Source organism: Lynx canadensis, chromosome A1 (assembly GCF_007474595.2).
Source record: "Lynx canadensis isolate LIC74 chromosome A1, mLynCan4.pri.v2, whole genome shotgun sequence".
NCBI classification, from domain to species: Eukaryota; Metazoa; Chordata; class Mammalia; order Carnivora; family Felidae; genus Lynx; species Lynx canadensis.
Genome location: NC_044303.2, coordinates 20,001,226 through 20,023,636, shown reverse-complemented (window position 1 = coordinate 20,023,636; position 22,411 = coordinate 20,001,226). Strand labels below are relative to the sequence as shown.

Here is a 22,411-nt window from a genome sequence, read left to right as displayed (position 1 = left end):
AATGAACAAAAGAACATGTCCCAAACGAAATAACAAGATGAAATCTCAGAAAAAGACCTTAATGAAACAGAGATAAGTTATTTACCTGATGAAGATGCTCACTGAGCTCAGGAGAAAATGAATGAACAAAGGGAGAAGTTCAACAAAAAGAAAATATAAGAAAGTACCACATAAGAAGTCATAGAGCTGAAGAACAATTATTGAACTGAAAAATGCATTGGACGGGTTCAACAACAGACTAGATGAAGCAGAAGAAAGGATCAGTAAACTTCAAGACAGGGCTTTGGAATTCCTCCAATTAGACCAGCAAACAGAAAAAAATAAGAACAAGAGTGAAGATAGCTTAAGGAACTTATGGGACACTATGAAGCTAACTAACATTCCTATTATAAGGGTCCCCAGATGGAGAAGTGAAAAAGGAGCAGAAAATCTGACAAAATAATGGATGAAAACATTCCTGATCTGGGGAAGGAAACAGACATCCATATCCAAGAAGTCCAGAGAGTTTCAAAGAAGATGAACCCAAAGAGACCCATGTAAGACACATTATAATTAAAGTGTTAAAAGTTAAAGACAAGGAGAGAATCTTAAAAGCAGAAAAACAACTTCTTACATTACAAGGGAACCCCTGTAAGACCATCACTGGATTTTTCAGCAGCAACTTTGCAGGCCAGAAGTGTGTGGAATGATACACTCAAAGTGCTGAAAGGAAAAGGAAAAAAACTGCCAACCAAGAATACTGGGTGAAGCTGTCCTTCAGTTGAAGAAGAGAAAGTTTTTCACACAATCAAAAGCTAGAGTTCATTACCACTAAAGCGGTCTTACAAGAAATGTTGAGGGGACTACTTTTAGTTGAAACAAAAGGATGTTAATGAGTAACAGGAAAACAAAAAAGTATAAATCTCACTGCTAAAAGTAAATATATAGTAAAATTCAGAAAAATCTAATTTTGTAAAGGTGATGGGTTCATCATTTATGATGCTAGTATGGAGGTTAAAAGACAAAAGTTGTAGGAATAACTATAACTACAGTAATTTGTTATTGGATATACAGGATAAAATGATATAAATTATGGCATCAAAACAAAAATGTTGGGGTGGAGCATAAATATTTAGAGCTTTAGGATGTGTTCAAACTTGTTTTACATTAAAATGAACTACAGTATATAAGTTGTTTTTTGTAAGCCTCGTGGTATCCCAAAGCAAAAGCCTGTAGTATATACACACAAGATAAAGAGAAAGGAATCTAAACATACCACTGCAGAAAATCATTAAGTCATAAAGGAAGAGATCAAGAAAAGAAAGGGATTATAAAACAGAAAACAGTTTTAACAAAATGGCAGTAAGTACATACCTGGCCATAATGGCCTTAAATGTAAATGGGGGAACTTGGGTGATTCAGTTGGTTAAGCATCTGATTCTTGATTTCAGCTCAGGTCATGATCTCATGGTTCATGAGTTCAAGCCCGGCACTGGTCTCCATGCTGACAGTATGGAACCTGCTTGGGATTCTTTGTCTCCCTCTATCTCTGCCCCTCCCCTCCTTGCTCTCTGTCTCTATCAAAATAAATAAATAAGCAAATAAATAAGCAAGTGTGAATGGACTAAATTCTCCCCTCAAAGACAGAATGGCTGAATGGATTTTAAAAAACATATCTCTATACAAGATGTATCTATATACTACCTACAAGATGCTTCCGGACAGAAAGTAAAGGGATAAAGATTTTCCATACAAATAGAAATGGAAAGAAAGCAGGGGTAAGCTATACTTCTATCAGACAAAATAGACTTTAAGACTGTAATAAGAGACAAAGGTTATTTTATAATGATTTTATAGTGTCTCATTTGTCAATGAGACAAATTAAAATGGAAATTCCACATGCTAAAATGTGCGACACAGCTAAAGCATTTCTGTGACAGAAGTTCATAGAGATAAATGCCTACATCAAGAGACCACAATGAGCTCGAATAAACAACCTAACTTTACACCTCAAGAAATTAGAAAAAGAAAAAAGAAAACCCAGATGTAGTAGAAAGGAGATAATAAAAAGATCAATGAACCTAAGAAAAGCTAAAACAGAATTGACAAACCATTAGTTCAACTCCTCACCAAAAAAAAAAAAAAAAAGGACATCCTTCAAAAAAATAAAATCAGAAATGAAAGAGATGTTAAACTGAGTACCACAGAAAAAAAGGATCATAGGAGACTACTATGAGAAATTATATGCCAGGGCACCTGGGTGGCTCAGCCAGTTAAGCATTGAACTTTGGCTCAGGTCATGACCTCACAGTTCATAACTTTGAGCCCAGCATTGGGCTTTCTCTCTGCTGTCAGCACAGAGCCTGCTTCAGATCCTGTGTCTCCCTCTCTCTCCGTCCCTCCCCTGCACACTCTATCAAAAATAAACATTTTTTTTTTAATTTTAAGAAAAGAAAGAATGGATAAATTGTCAGAAACATAAAATCTACCAAGACTAAATCATGAAGAAATAGATAATCTGAACAAACCAATTACTAATAAGGAGACTGAATGAATAATCAAAAACTTCCCAATAGAAGTCCAGGACCAGATGTATTCACTGGTGAATTCTACCAAACATTTAAAGAAGAAATAGCAATCCTTCTCAAACTCGTCCAAAAAACAGGGAGAGAAGGGAACATTCCAAACTCATTTTACGAGGCCAGCATTGCCTTGATACCAAAAGCAGACAAAGATGCCACAAGAAAATTACAAATCATTATCCCTTATCAACATACATGGAAAAATCCTCAACAAAATAATATTAGCAGACTGAATTGAACAATACATTAAAAGGATTATACACCATGATCAAGGGGGGATTTATTCCAGGGATGCAAGGATAGTTCAAAATCTGCATATCAGTGTTATATACCACATTAACAAAATGAAGGATAAAAATTGTATGGTCATTACAATAGATGCAGAAAAATCATTTGACAGAATTCCACATTTACAAAAAAAAAAAAAAAAAACTGGGGTTGGGTATAGAAGAAACACACCTTAACATCATAAAGGTATATATATAACAGTTAAGCCCACTGCTAACATCATAGTGGTAAAATGCTGAAAACTTTTCTTCTAAGGCCATAAACAAAAGATTCCCACTCTCCCCGCATGTGTTCAGTATAATATTGCAAGTCTTACATCAGTTAACAAAGACAGAGAAATAAAAGGCACCCAAATTGCAAAGAAAAAAGTAAAACTGTCACTATTGATGGATGATATACTATAAATAGAAAACCCTTAAGCCTATACTAAAAAAAAACAAAAACAAAAAAACAAAGCCCTGTTAAAACTAATGAATTCAGTAATACTGCAGGATACAATATCAATATATACAAATTTGTGGCATTTCTATACGCTAATGAACTATCAGAAAGAGAAATTAAGACAATACCATTTATGATTTCATCAAAAGAATAAAGTACATAAAATGAATTTAACCAAGTTGAGAGACCTATACATTGAAAACCAAAGACATTGATGAAATTGAAGAAGACACAGATTATGGAAAGGTATTTCATGCTCATGGTTTGGAAGGAAATGATCAGTATTGCAAAAAAAAAAAAAAAAAAATGTCCATACAGCCTAAAGCAATCTACGTATTCAGTGCAATCCTTATCAAAATCTCAATGGTATTTTTCGTACACCTAGAACAAATAATCCTAAAATGTGTATGGAACCACAGAGGATCCTGAATAGCCAAAGCAATCGTAAGAAAACAACAAATCTAGGGGCTTCACACTTCCTGATTCCAAACTATATTACAAAGCTATAACAATAAAAACAGTATGGTATTGGCATGAAAACAGACACAAAGAGTCATGGAACAGAATAAGGAGCCCAGAAATAAACTCACACTTATGTGGTTGGTTAATTTACAACAGTGGAGCCAAGAATATACAATGCAGAAAGGACAGTTTCTTCAGCAACTGGGACTGGGAAAATTGGACAGACAGCCACATACAGAAGAATGAAACTGGACCACTGTTTTATACCACACACACAAACAAACTCGAAATGGATTAAATGATTGAACTTAACTGAAATAAGATCCCTAGAATAAAACAGGTGGTAAGCTGCTTGACATTGGTCTTGGTGATGATTTTTTGGATTTGACACCAAAAGGAAAGGCAGCAGAAGCAAAAATAAACAGTGAGGCTGCATGCTAGAAGGCCTCTGCACAGCAGAGTAAAAGCAACTGTCAACAAAATGAAAAGGCAACCTACTGAGTGGAAGAAAATATGTGCAAATATGTATCTGGTAAGGGGTTGATATCCAGATAAAGAATTCATGTGACTCAGTAGCAAATAAACAAAAAATCTTATTAAAAAATGGGCAGATGGGGCGCCTGGGTGGCTCAGTCGGTTAAGCGTCCGACTTCGGCTCAGGTCACGATCTCACCGTCCGTGAGTTGGAGCCCCGCGTCGGGCTCTGGGCTGATGGCTCAGAGCCTGGAGCCTGTTTCCGATTCTGTGTCTCCCTCTCTCTCTGCCCCTCCCCCATTCATGCTCTGTCTCTGTCTCAAAAATAAATAAAAACGTTAAAAAAAAATTTAAAAAATGGGCAGAGATGCTGAATGGAGATTTTTCTATAGGGGGCTTTCAGATGGGCAGCAGGTACTTATTACGGTGCTCAACGTCGCTAATCATCAGGGACATGCAAATCTAAACCACAAACGCTATCTACCACCTCACCCCAATCTGAATGGCTATTACCAAACAGACAAGAAACCACGTGTTCTCAAGGATGAGGAGTAAAGGCTGTGGAATGTAAATTGTTGCAGCCGCTGTGGAAAACATCATGGAGATTCCTCAAAAACTAAAAATAGAACTATCATGTGATCCAGCAGTTCCACTCGTAAGCGCTCATCCAAAGAAAATGAAAACAGTAACGCAAAAAGATATTTGCACGCACCCTCCCACGTACACTGCAGCATTATTTAAAATAGCCAAGGTACGAAAGCCACCTATGTGCCCACCAGCAGATGAACGTGTAAAGAAAAATATTTTTTTTAGCCATAGAAAAAGAAGGAAATTCCACCACTTATGACAACATAGGGTCTATCTATGCTAAGGCAGTATGCTAAGCAAGATAAGTCAGAGAAAGAGAGGTACCATATGATCTTACTTATATGTAGATTAAAAAAAAAATCATAGATACAAGGAACTGACTGGTGATTGTCAGAATTGGGAGATGGGGAGTGAAGCTGTTCAAAAGATGTAAACGTTTGTAAAATTATCAAATAAGCCCTGGGGATGTAACACAGCTTGATGACTGTAGTTAATGATACTGGGCTGTATACTCAAAGTTACTAAGAGAGCAAATTAAAAGTTCTCATTACAGGAAAAAAAAAGTCTATCTGCGGTGATGGATTAACTAGGCTTATTTCACAATATACATAAACATCGAAAAATTATGTTGTACACCTGGAACTGATGTTATATATCAACTATATTTCAATAAGAATTGTTTTGGTAAAATAATTTTATTCAAAATTTTTTAAAGAATTTCACAAACAACATAGGCTTTGCCTGTGGGTATCCCTCTTAGTGGTTATATGGAAACTTCCCAAAGGACAGTGAAAGGAGAAGGAAGTGTGTTTTTCTTTAGAACAAAAATCTGATTTCTCATGTGAACCCATTGCCCAATTTCCTTGAATTGCCCCTAATTTTTTTTTTTTATTAGTCCCTGGGTTAAAAGCTCTATTGCTGACTCATTACATAGCAGACAATGCCACAGTCGTTGTGTTCGTGCCAAGGACACAACAAGAAATGACCTTTCTCAGAGGAAGTGTGAGGATGAACGTGAACTCCGGTGTGACACTGCCCAGGGTCACTGGGGCAGGGGCAGAATCCCCTTCCCTGGGGAATCTACCCATGTGCCAGGGAATGAACCTACTGACACCCAGATCATTGAAAGAGATGCTTCGGCTCAGACTCCTTTACCTCCCTAACTGCAAACGGTCTATGCTCACAGTTGCATGAGAAGCTTCTGGGTTGATTACTGCAATTTCAGGTTTTTGATGATTTCAGAGACATAATCAGATCTCCTGGCTAGCTGCCTTAAGCAGATTCATTTATCGAATGCCATTCCGTTCCATAAATAGCAAAGGGGGGAACCACTGGCTTCCAGTGAGTCAGCTAGCCTGCACTGCTTCAAAGAGAAAGGAAGGTGACCCCGAGGTACATTGCTGCTGTCACAGAAGGCAGAGAGAGGCTTCCAAGGAAGGAGGGCACATAGGGTATTGTTTCAACTCTGGAAAGATCACCTGGGGAGGGGTTTCCTGAAACATCTCCAACCATTCATTCTCAGCCTCTAGTGTTCCTGGTCAAGTTAGACGAGCAGACGAGAGAGGCCGGAAACAGCTACCGCAGCCAGGAGGACACAAGAAAGCAGCTCCGTGTTTGGTCTACGCGACTTGTCTTTCAGACAGACAAGACTCTGCTTCTTCTGTACAGAGCTGGGGAATACCACCAGGGAATACCAGATGTGCTGCAAACACATCCCACGTGTGCTCAGCCCGACAGCTGGGGTGTGGAGGCTCGCAGCCACCCTCCTGCAGCTCCCTGCCCCCAGACCCTGTCATTACCACCAGCCAACCCCGGTCCAGTTGGAGCCCCACCTGCCCAGCTGGCACTTCCACGGCGCACCTGGGCCCCCCTCTGGTGACAAACACCAGGTGCCTCCTCCTCTCTTCAAAGCAGCATAATTTAGGGTTTATCTGAATTCCTGCCTTCATAAGGGAGTAAAAATAAGAGAGCACAGGTAGGTTTGTTAAACAAGCACAGCGATGACCATACCTGCCATCAAGTGTTCCTCCTCTGCCAGTTGTTCCTGGTTTTAAGTCAAAGTTAACACCACTCTGTCCCTGAGAGCCGAAAGATTGAGATGTCTCCTAGCACTTTCTTTCTTGGGAACCTTGGCCTTTGGCTTCTCAGGAAGTAATATTCAGAGGCTCCCTTTTTCAAGCAGATTGAGAATGCAAACATGCTCGCCAAGAGCATGCTCCTCGAATAAGTCTCCAAAGATGGAAGTGATAGGGTAACGTGTAAGAAAATTTCCAAATAAGAAAATACACTGGGGCACCCCGGGGAATTGGCCCTGATAGACATTTTAATTAGTAAACATTGCCTCTCCCCTCCCAAAGCATCCTCCATCCCCGAGGACTTCCTTCTGTCAAGAGCTTCATGATTTATCTTCTCTTGTTTGGCCAAACTCCAGCAAGTAAGAAGATCAGTTTGCCTCCCCGACAGCCACCTCGCTGTGATGCCTCTTGGGCACAGCTGTGCCTTCAGAGGCTGCTCCTGTCCCCATCCCAAAGGTAGGACTCTTCATGCTTACCCTTCCAGAGTCAGAAGGGCTGGGTGGGAGTCCGGGAGATGCCGGAGCACAGAGCAGCAAGCCCTACTGAGTGGATCATACCTCCAGCAGGAACCAGCTCGGCTCCAAGTCTTCTTGCCATGTTCAGCAAGGTCCCTCGTGCACATAAAAGCTGGGGCTGCTGCAAACTGAAGTGTCATGGTGAGGACGGCCTTGTGCAGCGCTATCTTTAGAAGACTGACACCGAACCCACTTACAACCTGCACTAAAAGCACTCTGCGTCTCGTTCTTCAAGCGTCAATAATTTCAGACCGTCAGAGATCTCAATTGCCGCTTTCACCTTTAGCTCCTTAAGCCACCCTTGGCAGAATGATTTGGGAATTTCAGGATGCTCTCCAGAGCCTGGAGGGCAGGACTAGAAGCGGCAGGACAAGGGTACACATCCACGCTACAGAATGTAGAGACTGAGAATTAAGGAGAGGATCAGGAAGGGTGGACAGCAAAGCCATACAAAATCCTGACTGTCTGAACTGATGTTTAAGAAACTCATGCGAGCAACTGAAAATGCAGCTTACTTGAAATGAATCTTCAAAAGTGAAAGACTACAGCAGTATCTTCCAAATGCTCTTTCTGCCACCAGTCTTGCCCCCCCATCCAGTCCTTTCTCCTTTACCCTGCTGCCACAGATTTGGCCATGCCACCATCTTGCTTTCAAGCCTTTGGGTTTTGAAATGCAGGTGCCTTATACATACACATGATTTGGGGCCCACCACGACAAGACTCCTCTCGCCTCTCAGACCTCACCTCTTGGCTTTGGTTCCTGCCTCCAGCCTCTGATCAGGCTGCTTTTGTGCCTGAGTGTGCTTCTAGGCTTCACCTCTTGCCCTCCAGGTGGCAAACACTTCTTCCACTTCTAAGATTTCATCCAAGTGTGACTTACCAAGGCAAGCTTTCTCTACCTGTCCCCATGCTGCCTCACCCCTATTCAACCTCTCCCTCCTTTGTGCCTTAACATGGCTTGCATATTGCCATTCACTTTATCATCAGAGCTCACTTTATTACACTTGAACATTGTATTGTTAATTGTTTGCTAAGACCATGTCTTACGCAAAATTATCTGGCCTGGCCCTCCAGACATTTCTCACCCCAAAGAGCACATAGAAAATGATAATAATAATATTTATATAGTGCAACAGGCTGCTGGTGAAAGAGATCCAGATCTCAGCTCGCCTTTGATAACCCATTCAAAGCGTAAACACACCAGTGAGGAAGCCCTGCATAAAAGACCCTCGTTGATGTTGATTGAAAGAATGAGTCAATGAGTCTGTTTATAAGATTAAGAGATATCAGGGCCCCTGGGTGACTCAGCCATTAAGCATCTAACTCTTGATTTTGGCTCAGGTCACGATCTCATGGCCGTGGTATCAAGCCCCACATCAGTGCAGATTCTGTTTGGGATTCTTTCTCTCCCTCTGTGCCCCTCCCCCACATGCGCATGCTCTCTCTCAAAATAAATTTTAAAACTTTAAAAAAATTGCAATATCTGCAATTAGGCAAAGATCTTAGAAATCGATGAAAGGAATGGTCATATATTCACATATTTGTTGGTCAAAAAAACTCCAACAATTAAGACTTCAACATAAAGAGAAGTATGTAGATTTCTTACCCAGTTAGTCAAGGTCTCCTTGACCACTATGGCACTAGACTCCATTTGCAACTTATCTTCCGTCACTGCTTTTCATGCACCTGCACTGTAATCAAGGCAAACTACTCAGTGCCCCCTGCAAGTTCCTTGCTTACCTGCCAACAGTCAGCCTCTGTTTGAGTTGGCCTCTCTCCAGAACAGCCTCCTCTCCACTCATGCCATCCACCAGGAGAACAGCTGCCCATCTCAAAGGCTCACCTTGAGGGCCACCTCCCCTGAAGACTCCTCTGCTCCTACCGGGCAGGCATGGTCTCGCCCTCATAGCCCTATTCGTCATCACAGTCTCGTTCTTGTCTGACCAATTTCTTTTTTGTCTCCTATCCTTTCAATGAAATGTAAGTTTCATGTGGTCAAAGACTGAGTCTCATCGCAGTCCTTCCTCCTTTGCCTGTAACAGATGCACGATAAATGTATATTACATTCAACTGTATTTCCCAAGTGGCTGTGGGAAGACGCAGTTCCCATTTAATAGGGAGGTAAGGGTGCTTGTTGTGTAGGGAAGGGCCGGTGTCTCATAGCCTGCTGGGTGCCAGGAAATATCTCTGATAGTAAACCATCCTCCTAATCCTTATCTCAAGGATTCATAAATCAGATGATCCTGTACTTAATAGAGCCAGACCTGCTATTCCCAAAACCATTATTTCATGGAAACTTTGCATAGTAAGGTTGGCCCATAAGCTTGGGCACTGAGCTAGGCCAGGCGGAGAATCTCAGAGAAGCAGACCCAAGTGGGAATGTGCAGCGGAACGAGAAGTCCCCCAGTTCTGTGCAACGGAAGCAGGTTCCTGGTGCGCCACAGGGAGGGTGGGGGAATAGCACAACAGGGTGAGGTGTTAAAGGCAGAGAGACGGCTTATCCAAGGTCTGTGGGGCATCCAAAGTGTCAGGCAGTAGTCAGCAGCCCCCCTTCCTGTCCAGGTCCTGGAAGGCAAGGTCTGTAGAGGATCAGTGGCCCCAGACGGCAAGTAAATAAATGCTAATTTCCTGATAGCCCCTCACTCGTCACAGATATACTGCCCTGAGCCACGGGCCACCCCTAGGATATGTCCTGGCAATCACACATGTACTGGAATCAAGTCCCATGTTTTCTGAGCCGAGATGCTCTGTGCTACCCCACCCTGATCGCCCTCATCTTCCCATGAGTTACATGCAAATAGTGGTGCTCTGGTTGGAGAGAAACACACCCTCCCAGCATCCTGTTTGCACTTACTGGTAATTCTTATCTCCGTCCTCCGTGCGCAGCCCAACCCTCATTCTTGTGGCTAATCCGCTGAGCGAGCAGTTACTCCCTGCAAGGCGAGGGCCTGCATATCCTCCCAAGTTCAGAGAGGGCTCCTCAGGCTGAGAAGTGTGAGCCACACTCTCCCGAGCTCTGCCGCCTCTGTCTTCGCGTTAGAGTTCGGAGAAGGAAATTCCTGGTCTTGTTTGATGGCCGTGACCCTGCTGGAATTTTCCAGTGACCAGGAAGTGTGTCTCGTGACAGTCCAGCCCACCGCTAACCTGATGCGCCCTCTTCCCCCTACAGGCGCAAAGGGTGCACAGGAAGTTTCCGAAACCCGGCAGAACTCAGCCCCCGTCAGAGCAGAGACCTCATCCCGCGCCTCCGCCGAGCACCCCGGCCCCGAGCAGCACACCTGGCCCTGGCGGCAGCCAGCAGCCCCCGCCGGAAGGGTCACACCTGGGGCCCGGCCCCACGGGCCTGCCTCCTGGGCCCCAACGAGCCAGCGGCCCTCTCAGCCTCCCCTGGTCTTTCCAGAGAAGCAAGTCCTTGTTTTGTTTGCCCACGGGAGACCCCTCCCCGGGCTCCTCGGCCCTACCACAGTGGTTCTCAAACACAGGTGACGCGGGGCACAGGGCATCGGAGTGGAGGCATGGCTGCCTCCTCTCCATCGATGACTTGGAGGGGGCCCAGGAGACGGACGTGGACACGGGCCTCCGCCTGTCCTCCTCGGACCTCTCTGTGGTCTCTGCGTATTCCGCACCCAGTAGGTTCTGCGGCACCGGGGAAGCAGCCCTCCCCTCTGCAAGATGCGGCGGCCACTGGTCCAAGCCCAAGGGTTCCAGAGACGGACCACTGCCCGCTGGGGGCGGGGTGACCACAGACACCTCCTGGGCTTCCCTCCCTTTCTTCACCAAAGGGCCCGCCAGCTGCTCCGCGACAGCTGCTGCCGCTCCCACTGCTTCCGGCCCCTCCTCGCTCACAGAGTCCGCCCCGGAGCCTCCCTGTGCTGCTCCCAGCGCCGAGCAGACCGGCGGGGATGCCCCACCGCCCCCAGCGTTGGCCGGACCTGTGGACAATGCCATGGAGGAATTCTACATCTGAGCACCCTCTGCCCTTGTTTCTCAGACACACTGGCTCGGGTCCCGCTGGCCCCGCTGGGGCCCGAACCCCGCCTGCGTTCTCAGCCCCGCTCCCCCGTCTGTCTGGGATCCGGCTCATCACACGTTGGCCGCACGGCCCATGCTTACCTGAGAGGGGGCAGGTTTCTAGACACTCGGTGGAAAAATACCAGCGTTTTTATGCAAATAAATTCTCAAGCTTCTGTTGTAAAAATTTGTTGAATCCTCTGTTCCCTTTGAGATACGGTCTAGTGCACTTAATACAATTTAAATGCTTCCTATAATTATTTGAAATGAAAAGAAAACCTAGTCAGCCGGAGCTGATTTGGCAATTTTTCATGCTGTGAAGGAAAAACAATTAAAGCCAAAACGTTGAATGTGGGAAAGATACTAAGTGACCTGTAGGAGAGATTAGTGCACAATAATGTAACGTACAGCTTACTGGATTCTGCGTACGTATTTGCATTACCAGGGACCAGTGGCCCTGAGAATTTCCAGGGAGTGCTTAATAGTGAAAAACCTCAGCTTGATAAAACAGTAAACATATATCAGACTACGGTAGCGTCTCACTTGGATGCCGTGAGGCATCGGGAAATCTGGATTTATGCGAAGGTGGCTAATATATTTTAGAAGGATTTCTCCTGAGTGACAGACTCTGTGATTTGAGTTCCCAAAACCAGACTGGCATCCACCTTTCAATGACACCTTCACCGTAACAAGGAGAGTCTGCGGAGGACCACTCCAGTACCTGGATTTATTTGGATCACTGAAGAATTGCTCATTGGAGTAGGTAGTGTTAAGATTCTTCAACTTTAAAACCCACAGTCCAAGGGCTACATATATACGTCTCTATATAAATGACAGGAGCCACATTTTATACCACTTTCTCCAATAAACGTGCATTGTCACACACCCTGATCTTTTCGTCCTTAAATAATTTGTAACATTTTTTAAGCGGCATTGCGATTGCACAGATTAATAAATGCCCCCGTCTTCTCCAAATGGGAAGCTTTATAGGAAATGCCACCCTGGACGAACACTGTTTCATTGCTAGCTTCCCATGAGTACATAGAAGCCTTAACTGAAGCAGGAGCTCTAGCCCAACCTTAGCCTTTTCTGCCTGTTGTCTGCCTCTGTCAAGCTTGAATGGTAGTTCAGTGTCACCTTTCTCACTCCAGTGAGGGTATGTTTACAGTTCCAAACTCAGCAGTGCCAAGTGCTTTCACCTTTGGGAAAGAAGGGCATGGATTTATTTGCCTTGCTCATTTCCTCATCTGGTGCTCCTCGCCTACATGACTCGTAGCCCAGCTCTCACCTCTCTGGAAGTGCCCAGACCAGTCCAGACACCGCCTCAGAATCCTCGTCGACACTGTCCTCCAAGCTGCCGTTAAGCCTTTGCCTTCCCTGTAACGAGAAGCTCAGATCCTGTCCCAAACATCCTGGATATTCCCGGCCTCCCAAATCATAATATGCTCCATTTTAAGTAAATAAAAACACGATCTCTTATAATTCTGGGCCAGGAGAGAGCAAACTTTTTTCTAGAAAGGGCTAGGTAAGGAACATGTTAGGTTTTGCCAGCCATTGGATTTCTGTTGCAACTACTCAACTCTGTCATCACAGTGCGAAAGCAGCCATGGAAGATGTGTACGTGAATGGGCGTGGCTGAGTTCCAGTAAAGCTTTCTTCACAAGAACCGGCCTAAGCCTCGTGCTGGACTGAGGATGATTTACGATCTCGGGCACAGTCCACAGTAAAGCTTCTCAGTCTGCAGCCCTCTGCTGCTGTGGGGTCCTCACGTCATGCCAGTGACTACAGAACCACAGGGCTCAGAGCAGTGAGGGACTTCTTTCTGCTGAGATGGTTCCTAGAAAGCCACTAGCTGTGTACCTCCCCTCCGGAAATGTGACTCATGGCAGCTGAGGATGAGAAACAACATGTTAACGTTAGGGAAGAGAAAACTCCGAGGTGTCGATGCAGCCTCTGAGGAACAGGAGGCAAGCTCATGCGTAGCAAAGGTCCATGAGACATAAACAAGTGGACCAACTGCCAAGTTTGGCTCCTCCTGGCTTCCCCCCTACCAGTACCCTTATTTTACTTGCATGCACCCCCAGGATTGCTTCGGAGCCCAACCCTGATGCTGTCTGGTCCGATCCCTTCTTTGTGACCCACCCTCAGCACAGTCCAGTCTACCCAGTTCGGCGACCCCAAAGGATGTCAGTGATTCCATTTAAAAGCAGGAAACGCAAGATGCCCCTGTAACACAAGGGGAGCACTGAGGGAAGCCCACCACACACATTCATGCATCCCCCCCGCCCTTCCCTCCCAGGCTGTGGTCAGAAGTGGCCGTACACCCTGTGCAGAAGAATGTCACAGAGAGATGTTGACAAAGCCCCAGCTTCAACTTCTGGCTGTGCACCAGCATTTTCCTCATCCAGGAAGTCTCCTGACACCCACTGGGGGAGCCGCATTACTTTTGTTGTGATAGATGCTGACATACTGTAAGTGCTCAATAAATTTGTTCACTTGAAACACACGAGGCAGTCTCAAATTATTTCCCTCCTGGATTAGGCTCTGTGGTGTAGGAAGTCTAGATTTTAGCCCTAGTTTTTTGTCATTTAATGGAACCCAATATCTTGTTGACCTTCTATCTCCCCCCAGCGTTGCACAGGGGGTGGGGCATGGTGCCACATGTCCTGGTCTAGGACAACCCATCTCTTGTCTCTTTTCCAAAAAGACTCCCCAAATTACTGCTTATGGTCCCACCGTGGTCTACTCTACCACCCAGTATGGGCTAGAAAGATCAAATGCTTCTTAGGTAGTTCCTAACTGACCTGCCAGCCCCTACAGAAATCATCTTGGGTCACCCATGGGGGGTGGGTTGGTGAGCTACCAAAGATAATTTTGTGATCGGAGGGCTGACGTCTGTACAAAATGGAATATAGTCCTGGGTGTTCTTTGAGCCCTGTGACCCAAGAACAGGGGAACGGTCACATGGAAGTCAGTGGGACCGTGCTGTAAAGTACGTTCCAAGTAAGACCAAATGTTTACTTTTATTGGGAAAACCATGTAAATCAGGAGAAATACAGGAGTCTTTCTTTCCCCCTGCTGGAGTCTGTGTAGATGAATGAATTCTCCAATTCATCAGGTAAGAAACACCTAAGTAGATTCAGAATTCCTGGAAGAGATTCTTAAGGACAAATAAAAGTAATCATGAAGAGCTCCTCCCTCCCAAACCCCCAGAATGCTATCAACGAGCCATTGTGGTCAATGATCTCAAATCTGGATTTCAGGAGAGCAGTGGAGAGAGCTGAATAGTCCTCTTTCCCCCTCCCTGCCCACCGCATCTCTCCGTGTTTCTGGTCTCAACACAGATGCCTCTTATGCTTTATAGGGTTCTGTTTCTCTTTAATTCCTTGGCAATACAATTGATCAGCTACAGTAGAGGCTTGAGAAAACTAACATGAGAAATTGACTTTACATTATAAAAATGGATTCAGGAGGGGTCAGGAACCTGAATTTAAAGATTTTTATATAATTAAACTCTTTCAACTTTTACTGAAGGCTGTTTTCTAATCTTGGGCATAGAAGTCTAGATACAAAATGTCTTTAAATCACATAATTTGAGTGAATAACGGAAGAAATATCAATGGTAATGTTGGTACACTTTGGTCTTTAATAATTTTTCTAGAGATGTGATAACTATTATCCAATTATGTCCCCAAAGTTAGGATCAACATATCCATTTCAGACAGAAGTCTCCCGAACTATTTGGTGAGACTGAAAAGGCCCCTTCTCTGGGTCCCTATGGCATGCTTTCTGAACTCTCCATCTGTGATGAGCATCCCACTTCCAGCTGCCTAAGATGGTATAGAAAAAATGCTTAGATAGATGAGGCACAGGCCCCAACTGGCCTAGTCCAGTTGGAGATTGCTGCAACCACCCCATTATTTGAAACACTGGTCTTATAAGTTGAGCATCTGGAAGAAGCCAGACAGGCTCCCCGAGGTCAGCCTTGCCCAATCTCTAGAACAAAACCCAGAGCATTTTGGAACAGGAGCAACTCCACATGTGTGTGGCACAGTCCAAGAAAGGGCCTGATGAACAAAATCCTTCAGGCCAACTCACCTCGCTAGCTAGCTGGTTGTGGGAAAGCTTTGGTGCCACCTGCTGGCCGCCATGCCCAGAAGGGCCAGCAACCACCCTTTTCGTTGAAGACGGCTCCACCCAGATGAACAAGAAAGCATTTCATTTCCACTTGTTATTCTGCATTTATTTTATTTCTACTACAAGGTATCACAGCAACTGAAATCACGACTGAAGACAATGCAAATAGAAGTAGAAAAGCAGGGCTAAGGGCTAAAGGGTCCATAAATATGCCAACCATAAAGAAAGAAAAACCTAACTGTTGTGGATGACTCTCCCAGAAGCCAAAGCAAAAAGGGAAACGTGAATAGCCTGGTTCTCACATAGGATTTGAAAATCTAGTGACATTGCCTTATATTCATTATAATTTAAGTTGCCTTGATGGTATTCCTCAATGGGAACCAAGTTTTCCTTAGCACAGATTTCTAAAAATCACTTAGAAAGGGATTTCCAGGAGTGATTTTCTCTCAAGGGATACTAGTTTGGTCCAAGTTGATAGCTTTCTTGATTGTAGGATGGAATTTACAAGATCTGGAGGAGCAGACACAACCATGGGTTGACTGAGCCTTGCTAGACATCTCCAGCCACACTGTGGGGAGAGGGCAGAAAGCCTGAAGCCTGGCTTCCTCCACTCTGGAGACCAAATCTATAGTTTGGCACGTGGAGGGCAGGTGATGAGGCCAACATCCCACTGAGAAAGCAGAGGCTTCTCCCCATGGTTTTCGCCTACACGCGTAGAGAGTCCACATCTTCTGGAGGCCCCTCTGCATCCTCACCCGTGCTCTGTGGTTCCAAAGTCTACTCCACTCTCTACCCCTCTCCCTGGCATTTGGAAGCCCTTCCTGATAAGTTACAAATCCCCTCAGCATCCCTCCCCGAGCTTCCTGAGAATTGATACGAATTCAGGTCCCCGTACCTCTTTCTTCATTGCTCTGAAGAGAGTCACTTATTCATCCAACAAGCATTTACTGAGCTCCACTACGTGTCAGGCTGGGTGCTCGGGACCCGGGACTGAACAGAAGAGACGTCGTCTCTCCCTCAGAGAACCAGCCGCCCCTACTACCATCATTAATGTTTAGATTTTATAGTCCCGCTGATCGCTCTGATGGAATTAACCTCTGGTGCAAGTACCTACGTGTTCAGATTTTGGCATCAAGCAGGCCTGGCTTCCAATTCTGACCATCACCCACTGTGTGAGCTGAGGGCAAGTTATTTCACTCTCCTGGGCCTCAGTTTCACCATCTGTAAGATACGGACAACAATACCTACCTTGGGGGATAATTAGGAGACTTAAATTGCGTAATTTGCATGAAAGCCCCGCGACGCCTACAGCACAGCCGTACTGAGTGAAGGCTGAGGTTCTTTCCTCCTACACTGGGGCTGCAGGATGGCACGTGTTCTGACCCCGGGGCTCCAGGCTCCTCACGTTCCCTAGTGCAGAGAGCACGGCGAGGGCTGGCTTCCCAGCGCTTTTTACAACACAAGTTCCGCTGTCCCCTCGCCACCGTCTCTCTGGACGATTCCCCCCGACAGGAAAGTGCCTGTCCGTCATCACATCCTCAGCTTCCCGGCTTCTGTCTCTCCTCCGTCTCAAGCGGCTGCCGGCACAGCCAGACCTTGTGCTTGTGCCCACCTGCCGCCGCTGCTGCTCCCAGACCTCCAGCTGAGCTTCCCTTCGCCAACCCCCAACGCCTCAAGCCTGTGCAACCCGTTGTGCCTTCCCGCCTCTTCTCTCCTTCGGGTGCCGAGGGCCGTGTGGCACCTGCAACGCTCCCCTCTGTCCTGTCCCTGCAAGCGCTGGCCCGGCCTCATTGCCCGGCCTCCCCGGGGCGGGGGGCTCACCCGTCCACCCCACCTTCATCGCTGCTTGGCCAACTTCCACGCAACTCACAGGCTCCAACCGTCCACACCTGCTCCGACTTGCCAACCGCCCCTCAACTGTCTGGGTCTGCACTGCCCTCAGCAGCGAGCCTGCCCCCCATCCGGCCACGACCAGAACTGCCCACCGTCCCCTCGGCCTCCCTCCTCATCACCTGCCGTGTGTCTGACTCTCATCAGAGAGGACACAACACTAATGGGTAGAACGGATTGACCGCCAGGTCCTCTGCCCTTGGACATGGTTTAAAGACCGGAAATGCAGCCCAGCTCAACAGAGGAAGCCGATCTGTTGAGCAAGGAGAGTCCTGGTCCTATTTCCACTCCAACAGTTATGTTCCACTTCCTGCACAATGAGCCTCCTGTGTCCTATACAAGTAAATCACCCCATGCCAGCAGCTCTGGCATTCTCCTTAGCCATAAAGCTCAGTGGCAGTCTGGGTCTATGACCTGAGCTGGCTGTGCGGACCCACAGGGACCCCTTTGCTTCTTTGGTCAGTGTCCGAGCTCACGGCCCTGCCCCGTACTTCCCAGGAGTGATTCCCTGTCCAGCTTCGCCTTTGTGACTTTGCTGGATCCAGGGAACCGGCGGCAGCTGTGGAGGCAGGCTCAGGATCGTGACCCAACCACATGTGACCACCCCCAGGAATTCTGCCTGGTCACGGTCCTGCTCTGGGTCTAGCTGGGCCCTAGGTCTGCCAAACCCTGCCTCTCTCACACATCTGGTCACACTCTTTCCTGTGGGCCAGCCCGGAACTCTCAGCTTCCTGCTACATACCCCACATGGACACATCCGGTTCCCAAATCAGTGTGACCCACAGCCAACTAGCACCACACTCACATACCAGGCAAGACCAGCTCCTTCGCCGTACGAGTCCTCAGTTCCGTTCATGGTTTCTTCTCTCTTCAGCATTCACATCCAAAAAACCAGATTTGAATGTCATCACTGAGACATACTGGCCGTGTGACCCGAATCAAAATACTTCATTTCTCGGGGCACTGGGGTGGCTCAGGTGGTTGAGTGTCCAACTCTTGATTTCAGCTCAAGTCATGATCTCAGGGTCGTGGGATCAAGCCCGGCGTCGGGCTCTGGGCTGAGCGTGGAGCCTGCTTAAGAGTCTCTCTCTTCCTCTCCCCTGCTCACTCTCTCTAAAAAAATTTTAAAAAGAGACAAAAACAAACCACCTTCATTTCTCACCTTTGGTTTCTTCATTTATAAAGTGGAGGAAATCAGAGCTGGGCGTAGGGCACTCGCCTCAGGAGCAAACTGAGGCAGAAAGGTTAATAATATTTTAAGAAACGAGGCCTTCTTCATAGGGTCATTCTAAGGAACAAACGAGATCAAGTGGCCAAGTCCGGCACAGCAAGAGGTCGTTTTCACTTTTCAAGTTAGCAAAGGTTCTTAATACTCAATTTATGTTTCTACGTGGCTCTTAGCAGTAATTGGTGCAACCTTTTTGGAGAGAAGCGTGGCAATAGATCTCAGTAGCCTTACAAATGCTCATGCCTTGTAACTCAATTTCCAGGCCTCTATCCCTGGATGGATAAAGAAATTATCCAAGACGGAAGTAAAGCCTTATGCATCTGTTGGTCATAGTACAATTTGTAATAGCAAACCACTAGGAGACAACCTGAACACGTGTGTATAGATTGCCCTTGACCATGTAAAACAGTGCAGAGAAACACAGACTGCCAAGGAGTATGTCAAAGCAGAACAGCTTTTGCTTCCGGATAGTATCATCATGGGGGGTATTTTTTCTGTTTCATTTTCTTTTTTGCACTTGACACATTTTCCGTGATAAACATTTATTAATTTTATAATGAACAAATAAGGATTGTAAAACTAGAGACACCCAGCCACTTTGAGGGTTCTCAATTTTCACATCACGTCTGTCCCCATTCCTGCTTCTTCGCCCTCTCCAGGTTTTACGTGCCTTCTGTTCCTTCCCCCCAACCCTAGCCACACAGGTGTTGTAGACTAGTGATTAGAGCAAGGGTCTTCTAATCCTGGCTCCTTCCTTACTAGCTGTGAAGCCCTAGACAAGTTCTGTAACCTTGCATGACTCCATTTCCTCATCTGTAAAGTGAGGGCGGTCAGATACTTCGCCTCTCAAGAAATTTGTCTACACCATACAGAAACCGGCTTCAAGAACGCCTCTGGGGCTGAACGGCAAGGATGACAAGGTTGTCAGTAAGACCACAAGAGACCAGAGACCCTTCCCCAGTTCACCTACCATTAATCCTCCTGGACTCCTGTATGTCCCCATTCGGGGGAGGGCAGCACTAAATTGTAACTACAGTGGAACTTCCCTACGACGCACAGGATGATGGCTCCACGTCCGAATCAGTTTGATTTACAAAAGTATTTCTGCACCCCTGATGTTGCTGCCTGAGAGCCACGCCCACTATCCAGTGTCTTTATAAACCGTGTTACCACTGCCCTCGTCTACGGCCACAGACTCCCAACTAGTTTCATGGCCCCCACATCTCCCCACTCCTGCCAATTTTTTTTGAGACGTGCTTTGCACACCCTCCTGCCATGGCCCCTTCTTGCCAACCAAGCAAAAGTACCCGCTCCCCAGATACACCCTCAAGGTTCTCCCCACCTGGCCCCCGTCACCTTGTACATACTAGCACTAACTATTCTATGCTCTGGCCAAACAGGCTCTTAACTCTCCACTAAATATACCCTGTGCTTCCCTGCCCGCATGCCAAAGCTCAGCTTATTCCTCCAACTCTCCGCCCATGCAACACCCAAACCCTACCTTACCCCAAGGCCGGTGCGAACAGCGCCTCCCTCAGGAAGTCTGACCGGTTCTTGCTGCCAGAGCACTTTCTGGTGCCATTCTGTGTAAGCACTCGGTCGCCCGTAACTCAGGACAAATCACAGGTAGTCTTGCAGTCTTAGGTACAAGGCTGATCTACCCAGGCAAATTATAAACTAGGCCTTGGTCCAAAGCAGTACCTGAATAAGTAAGATTCAAATGAGCACATGAGGGAGGCATTCACGTTTGTCACAGCTCTTCAGCGGCCTCGCTGGTGTGCCGTTCAGGATTAATCCCCATTTTCACATTCCCCAGTCGAGGCCCCTGACCCACCTCAGGCTGTTCACTTCATGGTTATTCAACCCAAATGTCCTGCAGGGGGGGCCGGAGAGGAAGGAATCGTAGGCAAGGAGGAAGACTCCCGAGGCCATGCTGAGCAAGTCTGGATGTACACAGAACCTCCGCCATTTTTAACTTTGTTTTCTGTTTTCAATCCCATCTGCCTTTATGCTTCCAGACTGAAAAACCCTGACTTTTCTGATCTGTTTGTATGGAATTTTCTCTGTTCCTCCCTCCTCACCTCTGTTTAAATTTCAGTTATTATTTCTGGGCCCTTCGTTCTCCCCATTACGTATTTCTGAGTCACTCTATCCACACCCACATTTGGATCCAGACACACCCTGGTTTGGACCAAGAGTAACACAGACTTGTTACTCTGACCTCTAAAATGTTTCTTGTCTTTACAAACATTCGGGGCTAAACATTGAGGGCACTTGCTCACGGAACCTTTTTCCAGCCTAGAATTTGCCCATATTTCCCTACAGACATCCTATGTGTACATAGCTATTTTTAAACTCTACACCCACAAAACTCTTGGCAAAAACACCAACTGAATGGATTTCAAACCCAGCTGGCTTAAATCCACATGTTTGAAGAACACTGAAATGGCATAAACGCACTTACTTGCTCTCTTTAATGTTCCTCAGGTTAGAATCCCAGCCTTTCAAGGAAGATCTGAGGGCTCAGGTATTTGACCTGTTTCTTAGCCTCAGACTGAAAATCATTTCCATCATCACCTTCCAAGATTTCCCTCAGGGTAGACCAACCCAAGCCCTTGGAGATTTTGTACCCTCCAATGCCACATGTGTAACACAAAACAGCCCGGGGTCCCTCGGATGGGGCTGTGCGTGGAGAATCTCATTCAGAGCCACAGCCGCGCCCTGGAGCTGCGGGTCCCATTTTCACCATGCCCGTGCACTTACCATGCAATTATTCATATACTTTAAAAAATCTAACAGATGGGGCGTCTGGGTAGCTCAGTCGGTTAAGCATCCAACGTCAGCTCAGGTCATAATCTCACAGTTCATGAGTTTGTGCCCCACGTCGGGTTCTGTGCTAATAGCTTGGAGCCTGGAGCCTGCTTCAGATTCTCTGTCTCCCTCTCTCTCTGCCCCTCCCCTGCTCGCTCATTCTCTCTCTCTCTCTCTCTCTCTCTCTCTCTCTCTCTTCCCCCCACCCACCCAAAAATAAATAAAACAGTAAAAAAAAAAATCCAACAGCTAGCAGACTCAACACTAGGGTATAGGAAATGTGGTGCAATAACCCAGCAGTGTGAGGCAAACAATGATCGAGGAGGAGGAGGGAGGCCACCTGTCTGTTTCAAGGGCATTTCTCAGAGCCCTGGCCTCCCTCTTAGTGCACCAGCAGCTTTGAGGCCACCTTCCTCAGATTGGTCAGACCTCAGGAGGGCCAGCGTGTCCCTCTCTACCCTGGGAGAAGAGGCAGCACCAGATCGCCTGGGAACGTGCAGGTAAGAACCTCCCTGCATAAGACACCGCAGGAGCTGGTGAGGCATTCACAGCCCAGTAGAAAAATAAAGAGGAGAAGGTGATGGAATCTGTGTGCTGGGTCACGTCACTGTCCCATTTCAAGTCCTTCCGTGGCTTCTCATTGCCTTTGGACTAAAATTCCATTTGCCTGTCCCCGAGCCAGAGAGGCCTACATGACCTGGTCCCTCATCTCTTTCAACCTCCCTCCCAACCCCCTCTCTGCCTGCCTCACTCTCTGCTGATGCAACATACTTCTTACAGGTCACCCAACACTCCATACAATCTACACATGCAGTCCCTCCACCCGCGATGCTCTTCTGCCTCTGCTTTGCACCTCGATTGCCTTATTCTTTTGGACTCCAAGCAAATGCCATCTCTTCTGAAAGGACTCCCTTGATGGACCATTCGTCT

The 22,411-nt window shown here is 46.4% G+C and overlaps 1 protein-coding gene across 1 annotated transcript in view; it reads left to right on the top strand.

Moving 5' to 3' along the window:
- The window catches only part of FAM124A (family with sequence similarity 124 member A), a 100,502-nt gene extending 86,581 nt beyond the window's left edge, over positions 1-13,921 (top strand). Inside the window, exon 4 of the mRNA XM_030310026.1 lies at positions 10,574-13,921. Coding sequence (XP_030165886.1) covers positions 10,574-11,371 — 798 coding nt within the window. The 3' untranslated portion in view covers positions 11,372-13,921. The remainder of the gene's footprint in view (positions 1-10,573) is intronic.
- The last annotated feature ends 8,490 nt before the right edge of the window (positions 13,922-22,411 follow it).